The sequence below is a fragment of the Neopsephotus bourkii genome, unplaced genomic scaffold (genome assembly GCF_033783945.1).
Source record: "Neopsephotus bourkii isolate Nb327-2 ecotype Australia unplaced genomic scaffold, CSIRO-AGI_Nbou_v1 NB_168, whole genome shotgun sequence".
Taxonomy (NCBI): domain Eukaryota; kingdom Metazoa; phylum Chordata; class Aves; order Psittaciformes; family Psittacidae; genus Neopsephotus; species Neopsephotus bourkii.
The window spans coordinates 2,051,643-2,063,838 of record NW_026900684.1 but is presented as its reverse complement, the minus strand read 5'-3'; the positions used below and the strand labels follow the sequence as shown (position 1 = coordinate 2,063,838).

At 35.0% G+C, this 12,196-nt stretch overlaps 1 protein-coding gene across 3 annotated transcripts in view; it reads right to left on the bottom strand.

Annotated features, from left to right (window-relative positions):
• Positions 1-12,196, bottom strand: part of TUSC3 (tumor suppressor candidate 3) — a 116,671-nt gene that overhangs the window by 71,634 nt on the left and 32,841 nt on the right. For all 3 annotated transcript variants that reach the window (XM_061370878.1, XM_061370887.1, XM_061370871.1), the window contains exon 2: positions 63-232. In XM_061370878.1, the coding sequence (XP_061226862.1) occupies positions 63-232 (170 nt within the window). The remainder of the gene's footprint in view (positions 1-62; positions 233-12,196) is intronic.

Here is a 12,196-nt window from a genome sequence, read left to right as displayed (position 1 = left end):
AAAAGATTCACTTGAAAACTTGTGGTAAGGAAGGTGAAAAAGATCACCAAGGTATAAATTACCTGCAAACAGAGCACTGCCGCTGGGGCTGGAGAGCAGTGAACATCACTACCACAGAGTAGTTACGAGGTGGAGCCTTCACAAATCTTCGGAATTTGTCTCCATTCATGCGGATGACTGAGCGCCTTGAGCTCCATTCCATCAGCTGTTCCACCTTCTCAGCCAAAAGATTCTGTAATTGAGGACAACGATGAGCAATGTTTAAGATTAAACTTTGAACACTTCATACCTGTAATTCTGCCTTTGCATCATCACAGCTCCTATGGTCTTGAGCAGGAGGTTGGGGGATCCTCTATATAGCTTAGAGCACAATTTAGTCTTCTATGTAGACAACTGGATTTTAAGTATTAAAAAAAATAACTCAGGGTAGTCTTAAACAGAAAGGATACATAAAATGAAACCAAACAGGTTGCTGCTGGAGGCAAAGGAGTAGATGTAAGGCTGACTGTCTACATACAAGATACCAGTACAACAATCATTTAACTTTCATTAAAAACTGGAAACTTTAGAAAATGCAGTATTATATTTATCCTATTTAGTAATAATCACAACAAGATATTGTCAGTCACTCAAATACTAAGACAAAAGAAAAAATGTAGCTACAAAGAGACAGAAATAGTTACTACGCTGAGAACTTCTTTATGAACATGTATTACATTGAATTTAAATTAATACATGTTTTGTATTTTGCTACAGAGAGGAATGCACTGTCTTATAAGCCAATCTAGCGTAATCCATTTTGACATCAATTTTTTTAGTTGCTTTTAAGATTGAGATCCCAAAAATATTTTGGCTGAACTGTAAGTGTACAAGGAAAAGAAAAATTACTGTGAGTGGCTTTTCTTTTGCAATAAATCATTCCATCACATGAATGATCTAGAAGCAGGCTAAGACAACCCTCAAGGCAAATACATTCATCTAATGATTCCTATGAAGATCTATTTAGTTATTTGGGTTTTTTTTAATCAAGTAAGCCGGATGTCACACATGCTCAGCAGAGACTTTTGAGTCTCCCAAGTTACCCAGATTTAGTGAGGTTGCACTGGCCATGCTCTAGGTGGATTGCTACACCTACAGCACATCAGGGTCAATGAAACAATTCATCTTGTTTTAATTCTTCAGTTCTCTGCTTAACAACAGCGTGGAAGCTGTTTTTATCAAATAAGACCTAAAAAAAAAAAAAAAAAAAAAAATGTGGAGAAAACGCTAATATTACGACTTGCACAGAAGCTGGGTGCTGAGACACTGGGAAGGAAAAAGAGACAACAGAAAGTGAAGAAGGGGCGCTGAACAAAAGACAAATGAAATTCAGAACTGGAAGGTGTGAGATCTCTGATAAAATACACGAGTTAGTGAAAGGGTATACAAACTGATGAGGGTCTACTGTGGAGGGAAGAATAAACTAGCTTAACAAAACATACTGAAATGGGGATACTCTGAGAAAAGAGAATATGACGACAAGCAAGACAAAGATAAAACTTAAATACTGTGCAAGAAAATCTAAGAAAGGAGACAAGGTGATTTTCTAGGACTTAAAAAAAAACTGAATGAAGAAAAAATTAGTTCATCTTGTAACATTCTGACAAATCAGTAACTCTATAAAAAGAGTAGCAATAGCTATATAAGGGGAAGGAAGTAGTGAACTATAAAGGAAAATTGCACTTTGCCTGCCAAATCTTCCATCTTAAAAATTAGCAGAAGACGGCCCTTGGAGCTCCTTACAAGGCATGGCACAGCTGGTCATCAGAAGTTTTGAGTCCAAAGGAAGCTTTGATCTATGTACATCATAAACGTTTCTGAGACAGACACGCTTATTTGAGACTATAAAGCCTTTAAAAAATATCTTTTAGGTTTTCACTCACTCCTAGTCTCAGAATTTAGCTGAGATTTGTAAATACAAAAGTGAAGGAGAGATTACAGTTCTGTTAAACATGAGAATACCAATAAATCAAATTTTCTGCTGCTAAAAGACAGTTATGGTGCTGATATTGCTTCAAAAATGTATTATGTTAAGGTCTTTTCTTTAAAAACAAAACAAAACAAAACAAACCCATAAAGCAGGCTAAATAAAAAAAAATTAAGCATACTTATTTGTAAAACTTCCTCGGATTAGCAGCACTTGGATTAAATCTTTCTGTTCATTTCAAAAGATTCATTAATTTTGCATGAAGCACTCCAGCTGGTAATGGGCAATAAAACATAAGGAGCTAAAAAGGATGCGTACTTGTACTCCCAAAAGCTTTAATATCTGAAGCAAAGAGATAAACCAAAGAGAACTAATAAAAATACACAAACTTTGAAATTAACACAGGAAGTATGCCTAATATTCTACTTTGTACAGAAAACCGAAAGGTTTTTCAGACTAGGCCTTACTTAGGGAAAAGAAATACGTGATACCAGAAAAGTCTTACTCAGAAAAGTCCCATACACTGTTTTACTTGGAAGCTTGCTGCCAACAAACAATTGCCTTGACTCCTTCAGATTCAGCAATGTCTAACATTACCTTCACATAGCTCTTGGGCAATACTGTGAAGCTCACCATAATGTTCTAAACCATGCATGCATTTTGGTTTGTCTTTTCTCAACACAGTAGGTGAAAATCTAGTAACGAAACTAACCTTTTAAGTGTACTACGCTAGGTAATCAAGCTAGTACTTCCAGAGTATAAAGTCAGTATGTACAATTTTACTACTGGCTTCACTGGAATCTGAAGAGAATTTTTCCAAATAGCAAGTTATCACTGAATAGATTGCAGATAATCACATACATCATGAAATATTCTGATCTAGGCCAGATTTCTCTTAGGCAACTGACTGCACCTTAATCTCCTAACACTTTTCAGTCCACTTTATTCCAGACAGTCTCCTTTTGCAGAATAAATGACAGAAGAGACCATGGGACAGACAGCTCTAGAATTCATAATCAAACTTCTGGAATATCCTATACTTTACAGCTTTATTTGGCAACATTTTACAGATAGATGAAGGTCTGGTATTTTGTCATTTATAAAACACTTGCACAATATATGATGCTGAGTAAGTTATCAACCTTTTCCTCATCTTATTTAATAATGAAATCCAAGAAATAAATCTAGTGTTAAATGAGTTTCCATTTTAGCTGTGCATTGAACTTTAAAGGTGAGTACCTGTGTTCAGGAAATATGGACAGTTCAACATTCCAACTATCTACGTTAGCTTTGGATGAAAAAGGCACTCACTTTTCAGGCACTACACCTAGAAAACAGACCAGTCTGTTAAAAAGGGGGCAGGGGGGAGGACTGTGCATTTTTAACAAATGCTCAAGCTAGCAGACTGGCCTCATGGGTTCCATAATTCATTATGCAACTTTTATGTTTTATTAGGAAAATTGAAAGTCTGTAAGACAATGTGTAAAAACGAAAAACAGATTGTTGAATAAAGGTGCAAGTATGAGCTCCACCTGCAGTCAAAAACTGTCTCCTGTGTAAAAGAACAGTATTGAAAAAGAAAAATCAAAATAAAACAGTTAGGAAAAAAGAGGTATAGTCTTCCCTATTACCCTAAGGTGATAACAATAAACACCATAATCTATTAATACCCAGGAGAACATTATTAGAAAAGACAGTGATCTATCCCAAATTATTCTTGCCATGAACATACTGAAACTGAACATGTCCTCCAGTATTTTCCTTTTACCATTTACCATCCAGCTATACAAACCATACATTAAACTGTCACCAAAGTGAATTCCCATTAGGATTCTACACATTTACAAAAAACTAACTCGCCTCTTTCTAACCCCTGAAGAAATTTTTCTGTCAGAGAAAAATCTAGAAATAGGAGAGGACTGCTAATCAAACCCACCAGACAAAACGCATCTTGTGATGACTGAGACACATTATCTCTCATGTCCAGAAAATGAGAAACACTATCTCTAGTTTCTGCTCCTTTCCATAGTTTATACAGGTAAAGCACTACATTTGTTTAAACCTGCTTATTTAAGGAATTCTTCCAAGTATTTCCTGGCTTTATGCTGTTAACACAAAGGGACTGTTTTAGCTGAAACTGGAAAAGAAAAACAACCAATCAAAATCCATCAACCACACACACAAAAACCAAACCAAAATACAAACCAACAACAATAAAAAAACTAAACAAACATAAAAAAAAAGAAGAAAAATCTTCATTTGTTAAGAAAATTTGCAGCTTTGCTGGTGTAAATAACTATATAAGGGTCAACAGACAACACTGCACTGACAAGCACAGGTAACACTTAAATCAATAGGTGAGAGGCAACCATGAATCATTTATTTATTTTCATTAGCTGATGACCCAAGAAAAATAATATGCATGATCTATGTAGATGCTGTATGATCATGTTGTTTCACCACATGAATGCTAGTATCTGTAAAACAAACAGAACTAGAATATTACTTGCTGTTCCTACACTATTTTGTAACAAAATAAAATTTATGGCACAACAGCATTTTTTAAAAACTAAATAAACCTTAAAAGTGTAACTGAGAAAATCCAGAACCCAGGAATTTTCTTATAAACAAGGAAAGCAGTTCTTTATTTAGGAGAGTGATTTCTCCATAAAGAGATCACCTACGAAAAATGTTTCTGTTGCTGGAGTAGGAGCATAGTCATTGGCACTGTAACGTGAATCCTTAGGAGATAAGCAGTCCCCACAGAAATAAGCTGCCTGGGACAGCAAGTCTAAATAATTCTGGCTAGCAAAAGATTTTTCCATTTGCACTTGTCCCTATAACTGAATAAAGAACAAAGACAGAGAGTGAAGTTAAAGTTCATCTACTACACATCTCAGTTTTCAGTGATGTGATGAAACAACTATGCCACCTGTCAAACTGTGACAAGTTACGAAATAGAAGATGCTTGCAAGCCCAGCTTCTGGCATCCACACCTGAAACAATTCCCCATTAGGGATTGTTTCCCAGTGATCCCCCATATCCCTTCTCTGCTTCTTAACCCAGTAAAGCTTGGCATCTACAAGCCTTCCCTTTCATACTCTGACTAGCAGATTAGCTACTCAAAAATGCAGCTTTATCCCAAGGCATGGTGCCTGCAAGACAAAGCATAAACAACAATAACAACCATCCTGCATACACACATTTTGCCTTAGCTGACTGTTAATCTTCTTTGGCCAGATATTCTAAATTTCTTTTGGAAAAAAAAACAAAACAAAACAAAACACAAACTATAACAAAAAAAACCACATACACACAAAGGAAAAAAAACACAACCACCCCCCAAAAAAAACATACTCTCTGAGGAAGTAAACCAGAACAAAACTAGTCCAGATTTTCCTAGACACTGCTTGATCTGTCCAATGGATACCACTGACATGTTCAAGACAAATCTCATATTTTTAAAACAAAACATTTAAATACTTGCTGATTCAGAATTGCTCATCTGGGAAATAAACATCATAGAAAAATAGCTGGTGTGGAAACAGAAGTTTCTCCTCAGTCCTCACAACAGTTTTATCATATTGTCTTTACCATATAAATGCATTTCCAATAGTTTTACATTACTGAAAATATATTTCAAATTAAGTTTCTTCTTTAGACCTCCTTTATAGTCTGAGGTACCCCTGCCCACGGCAAGGGGGTTGGAACTAGATGATCTTAAAGTCCTTTCCAACCCACACCATTCTATGATTCTATGATGAATTTACCTTGCCTGCAGTCAGAACACCACCACACAGGTAGCTTATAGCATAAAGGACTATTTTAAAAAAGCAATGAACAAAGTCCCAACAATACTATTCAATGTTTCAGTGACCAAATCGGCCTCCTTTTCTTTGAAACACACTGACTCTACCACTTTGCTTCTCTAAGGTTTCACAAGAACCTTCAGTTCCTTCTGATGCAAGAGTGTGCCTCCTCAGTTCTTCTAGACATGTAAACATTTAAGACCTCAGCTCCAGAAAGGCATGGTCAAGATCTAAGATGAGACATCAGCAATAGTAAAAGTCCTCAAAAAAACAGGCAGGGACTCAATCTACTGTTGACTACTTCACCCTGAGTGAAGCATTGGTTATTACCAAGCTATTCATCCTTCCTGATGAAGACAGTCCAATAGCTCAAATTTCACAGTTTCTGTAGAGGAAGAAATAAAGCAAGGAGTTTCTAATTAATGATTTGCTACTATATTTTATATACGCCACTGGAGACAAATTAACTACAGGGTTTAGGGGTTTTTTTGTTTGGTTTCAGTTTTGGTGTTGGTTTTTTTTGTTGGGGTTTTTTTGGGGGGAGGGCGGGGTTTTTTTGTTTTTGTATTATTTCTTAAACTGTGATGTTGAAAATAAAAATACAAAAAGGAATAAAAATTAAAGGAAAAAAGGTAGCTTGGCTTCTTTTATATGTATCTTACCAAAACCAGCTAATGTAGACTGAATGATCACACTTTCACACTTGATGACGACTCTGCTTTGTTCATTTAGGTGCATCAAATCCCCAAGAAACGTTGAAAAAAAAAAAAAAAAAAGCAGCCCACCAAGGTATCACCAATAAGGCATGTAAAGTGTTTCACAAGTCTCTCAATCTGATTTATGCAGTTTAAATTCCAATTTGTTTTAGCAGCCTTTTTCAGTTTTTAGTTCTACTAAGAATAATGGTATAAACTGTACTAATAAACACATTTCAGCACTATGCTGGAAGAATAGTTAACTCCTCTAAAAATGTATCTGGTAACCAGAGATATGTAATTACTGACTCCACTACATTAATGGCATAAAGACAGTGGAATTAACATTTAAAGCATTTTTACAGACTATTCAAATTTACAGTTGTTCATTCCTCTGCTGTTCCTTGTTCACCTGATGCCTACATGTTTGCACTACCAGCATACTATCAGTATCCTTGAACTATCAAACACAGTTTTATCGTTCATAAACCTTGATAAACTACATTTGCACATACTCAGGTAATTTTATGTACTTATATCACTCTCTACACACTAAAAAGGAAGAAGATAAATGACTACTGTCCTGCACAAGCCTTCTAAACAAGCCCTCACATGGCTTATGGACTTGAAGGTGCTAGAGAAGAGCAATTTCTTTCATCTGTCTCTAGATATCCACTCTTCCTTCCAACAGTTTCTGGGTTACTCTGGAACCTGGCAAAAATTAAAACATATTTCACTTATATCAAAATTTATTTCTCTTCTGCAGCATTAGTAGCTTTATCCAAAATATGCATTCCCTATTTTGAACTTGTTTATAATCAGAAATTAGATCACAGGCCATGTCAAATTTACAAACTGTGTTAAATGCAATTTCTTAATTCGCAACACAAGAGACCCAAGGTCTAAGGGAGAACTCCAGGATTAAGTAACTGGGTGCCCCTGCCCATAGCAGGTGGATTGGAACGTGATGATCTTAAGGTCCTTTCCAACCCTAAGCATTCTATGATTCTATATTCCAGTAAGCAATATACTTTTCTGCAGCAAAAAAATCAGCAACATTTACATCAAAATCCAGAGGCACTGGAAGCATAGTACAATCTGTTTTGTAAGTCATTAGATCATAAACTAATTCTTGTATTGAGAATGGCTGTATCAGTACTGCAAACGACTCCTTTTCTCTGCAGTTTTCCATAATCTTTCAAATGTTGTTTTTCAATTGAAAAAAAATAAGCATGAGTTAATGCAAATATTACTAACCACCAGTATATACAGAAATATGTTAGGATGCTTTTCCCCTGTCAGATAATTTATTTATTTACAAAAAAGCAATTGCTTGAACATAACTGAGAAGCCATGTAAGTTGGCACAGTATAACTGACTTGATACTATGCTCCACCAACTTGAAGTCATTTAGCTGTGACTGAGGATTTGCTTCATGGAATCAGACGCTGATTTTCATCTTTACGCAAAATAGCCTAAGTTTTGTGGTATTAAGCCTAAAACTGTCCTTTTAAGACTGAGTAGATAAATGAACAGAGAAATAGAAATACTGAGGATTTTTTTATTTTTGCCTGTAAGTTGTTCTATTATCAATTCAAGAAAAATCTGGTTGATTTCCTATTACACAGACCTGTCACTTTCTGAACATTCTATAAGGAAGTAGCAACATTAATGCTTTTCCACTGTAGAAAATGCAAGATAGAAAGTAACCTGCATAATGGTTTACATGGATGTATTGTATCCATTTGACTTAAAAAAATATTCTTAATTTCCACGGAGTACAGTCCAAAACTAATGCTTTTTTGTTACTAACACTTTTCAAAATTTTCACAATTTGTCACTAATGTTATTTTTAATGCACGTAAGTATTCATAAGGTTCATCTAAGTCTGTAAAGTCAACAATACGACTTACAGAGTAGTAGCTCTAGTATACAACCACACAATCTATTCCAGGAAGTCCCTGCTGTATTGCATTAAATAAAAACAAGTTAAAGTTTTAAGAGTTTACAGAAATAAGCCTAGATAAGATGCCCTATACAACTACAAGGTTTTCCCCTACTCTTTCACTTGGGCTTTTCTCACAAGCATGGAAGTAATTAAAAACATAATGAGAAATATCAAAAGGATGAATTATGAATTAGAGAAAAGATATTACAACAAAAGCATCAGCTAAACCTCAAAGTACATTTTGCTTAGGTCACCTTTACACTGAAAGGATATTAGTCTCAGGAGAGCGTAATATAGGACAACTGGGATGATTCCAAGAGTATTTGTTATACAGAAAGACCAAAAAAGTTCCATTTATTCTCAGTAGGAAACGCTTCGGTGACCTAGCAAAAATATTGCAAAAGTTCTTGATTGAAAGATGGGGAAAAAATCTTTAGCAAAATATTAAAATGATGCAAAAATGTAAAAAACTAACATCATTCTACATATATACTTCATGTCAATAATGAGATGACCAACCTCCTAATCCTAAATAGCTGTGTATTTTTTTTCAGTACTCAGAACCTTCAGATTCCTGGGAACTGGATATGACCATACCTTTTAGAGTGTAAAGTTTATGATATTTAAGCAGATACTTCAAGGTAATTCTATGCACAATTAGTATTGCACAAATAAAAATTTTTACTGAATCCAGGAACCCATCTCTCAGTTACAGAGTATAAAGGCATTTATGATATTAATATACTCATTCAACTTGCCACTTCAAATATTTCTGAGTTTTAGGTAAGAGTAAACTTAGCTAAGATAGCCTTTAAGCTCATTGTTATTTATACTGTCATTCTGAGTTTCAGAAATTCTTCCACATATCCCCCAAGATATTATTTATGAAGTTCAGCTTGCTGCAATACTCACCTTACAGAATCCAGCAGCCTGGCTGAATTTGCAATGGAAAATTACCAATGAACTACTGAAAGCCATTCAAGAACTATCACATACTTTGTGTACCTCTCTTGCTACAAAGAATATCGACTTCCCAGACACACAATTAACATTGCGCTTATTGAAAAACTTTCGATCCTATTCTTTTTTCCTTCACTTCTTCAGCATTTGTTGAAATAAGCAGGCAGCATGATATTTAAAGAATGTGCATGACATCACTTGAACTGTAGTTCCACCTTATGCTTTTTCTTTGCAAGTGTAAAGGGAGTTCTACTCTGTAGAGCAAATAGCATCTAGAGGAATGTAGACACCATTGTGAACAAGTGTAGACACCAAAAAAAACATCCTTTTTCTTCCAAGTGTATTTACTCTCTATTTCATGATAAAGTAATTCAGAAATCTTTATCACTACAAAGACTCTTCCTTTCCTAGTGATACATACACAGCAATGATGAATTAGCGTACTGCAGCTCCTCTTTCCCCTTCCACCCCCTCCCTGCACATTCCTCTGCATATCTGTGGAACAAAAAGATTTAATGTTGAAAGTTGATCTAGCAACAATGATAGTAACACCACAGAGAGGTATATCACTTTAGAAATTTGAGGTTGCTTTGCTTTTGGTGGAATACTGTCATCAAATCAAAATTTGAAAGGGGTGGGGGGGAACCAAAAGAACAACAAAAGTTCAGGATATTACTGGATTTTCACTCTGAGAATTTATAATCTGAAATGGCATCCATATCTGTTTGCTCTCTGTAAACCCAGAGCTCTCTTCACTATGGAATCACCACATAGAGACTAATCCCTAAAAGCCCTGGAGTACTGTGCTACCATTGAAGATTTACCCAGCAAACAAGCCAGACAACTAAACTATTATAAGTAATGTTAAAAAAAAAAAGAACTTTCTTCCTTTTCTTCAATTTTCTAAGTTATTTCAAACACTAGGTGAAAATACAGTACTTTCAATCACTGAAAGTACAGAATAGATGACTGAACTGCTACCATGAAAACAAGTCTTATTTTTAAAAGAAGCTTATGAACTGCTAGTTATGGAAAAAGCATCAAGACTTTACAGTGAATTAGATTATAAAGGAAGACTGGGAAGGGGAAGAAGCGTGTACTGTTAAAAGAAAGAATGCTAAGAACAAATTAATTCAATTTAAAATGTATTTTTAAATACCATACAAATCAGAGATGCTTTGGTTTCAAGAGTGAGTGAAAACACACTGTATTGAAGAATAAAAGGGCTGAAATTAAACTGTTATAAGTGCACGTAAACACTGTTTGATAATCAGAAATCAGAAATCTGATTGGACAGCAAAACAACCTCAATCAAACATACTGAAATAATTCTGACAGAGACCCTGTAAGAATAATGAATGAAATATTTTTTTTTTTTAATTGCTTCACCAAGGAATATAAGAGCACTGTACCTTACTTTGTAATCACATAACAGACAATTCAAATGAGGGTATATAACATAAAGGATTTCTGGAGGAAGCTAAGTGACCTTTAATTATATCAACAAATCAGCACAATTCTTCAAATAAGTCGCTCCAGACAAGCACAGAATGACGAGGTTCAGCTGATCTAGAGGCCACATAAAGCATCTAGTTGGAAAACATCATGGGTACAAGCACTCTGACTACTTGATCTCCCCAAATTTAAAATAAAATAAATTAAAAAAATCCCAACCAAAACAAACCACATAGGTGGATGTCATTGATTTGCCTTTTTGATACTACAGAGAAGATTTTCAAGTACGTACTCCTTATTGGCACCTATTCTATTAATAAGAAAGGTTACCTTGCTGATTAGCACACTGTGAAACTAAAAAATAGAAATGTATTTCTCACCTGCTTCTTCACAGCAAGTGGACAGTAAAAGACTGATGCCAGAGGAAAGATGTGTTAGTGATAAGCAATAAGCACTTTCTACCTTGTGAGAAGCCAATTAGGTAGTTTCTGAAACAAGATATCCAACTATGCACAAACTAGCATAAGTACAAATTTGGAATTTTGAAGATTACAATCAAAAAGTTGCAGACAAAATAGTTATCAACGCTTACAGTGGAAAAAGTTATTTCCAAAGGCACTGAAACATCTTCTAACTACCTAACACAAGTAAAATCTTTATTATTCTTCAAATTCCAGGTGTTCATGTTTTACCTGCAAACCCAAGAACCCAAAAGATTAAGCTTCTAAAGCACAAACATGGTAGAAAATAAATAAAACATAAAATATAATTACTATTCTCATTATAAAACATCTGCTAAGTCTGCAGCAATCAGCATCAAACACAATGCAGTTTTTCCACAAAAAAAAAATCCTGTATTATACTTTTGCTGAAGAGAAAAATTTCAAGGGCCATACAAGTCAAAAAATGTTAAGCTTCAATTCCGTAACAGACCTGGTACAGACCAGTTTATTCTGCATCTAAAGTTAAGGAAATCTGAATACCTGTGCTTTTGAAGTGTAGGGTGTTTAAAGCTAGCAAAATGCAAGAAAAAAAATTATTTGGCAGTTTGGTTCTGTGGTTGATTTTAAGGAGTTTCTTGACATAGAATAATGAAAAATATAAAAGGAGAAAGGAAGCATGTCTAAAAAACTTGACATTCCACAGACCTATCCTAGATATTTCCTTTGAAAGCAATTAGGAGGATAATTCTGCAAAGCATTTTCCCTATGTTTTTTGATTTGGGTTTTTTTTTAGCTGAAGAGAAGAAATCACTGTTCCTGACTACCTAAATGCACTCAGATATATTCTGAAGTCCTATGTAGATGCCAAGTCCATAAGGACGTGACAGAGGCTGTACCAGGTCAGGCCAAAAGTCAGCTTA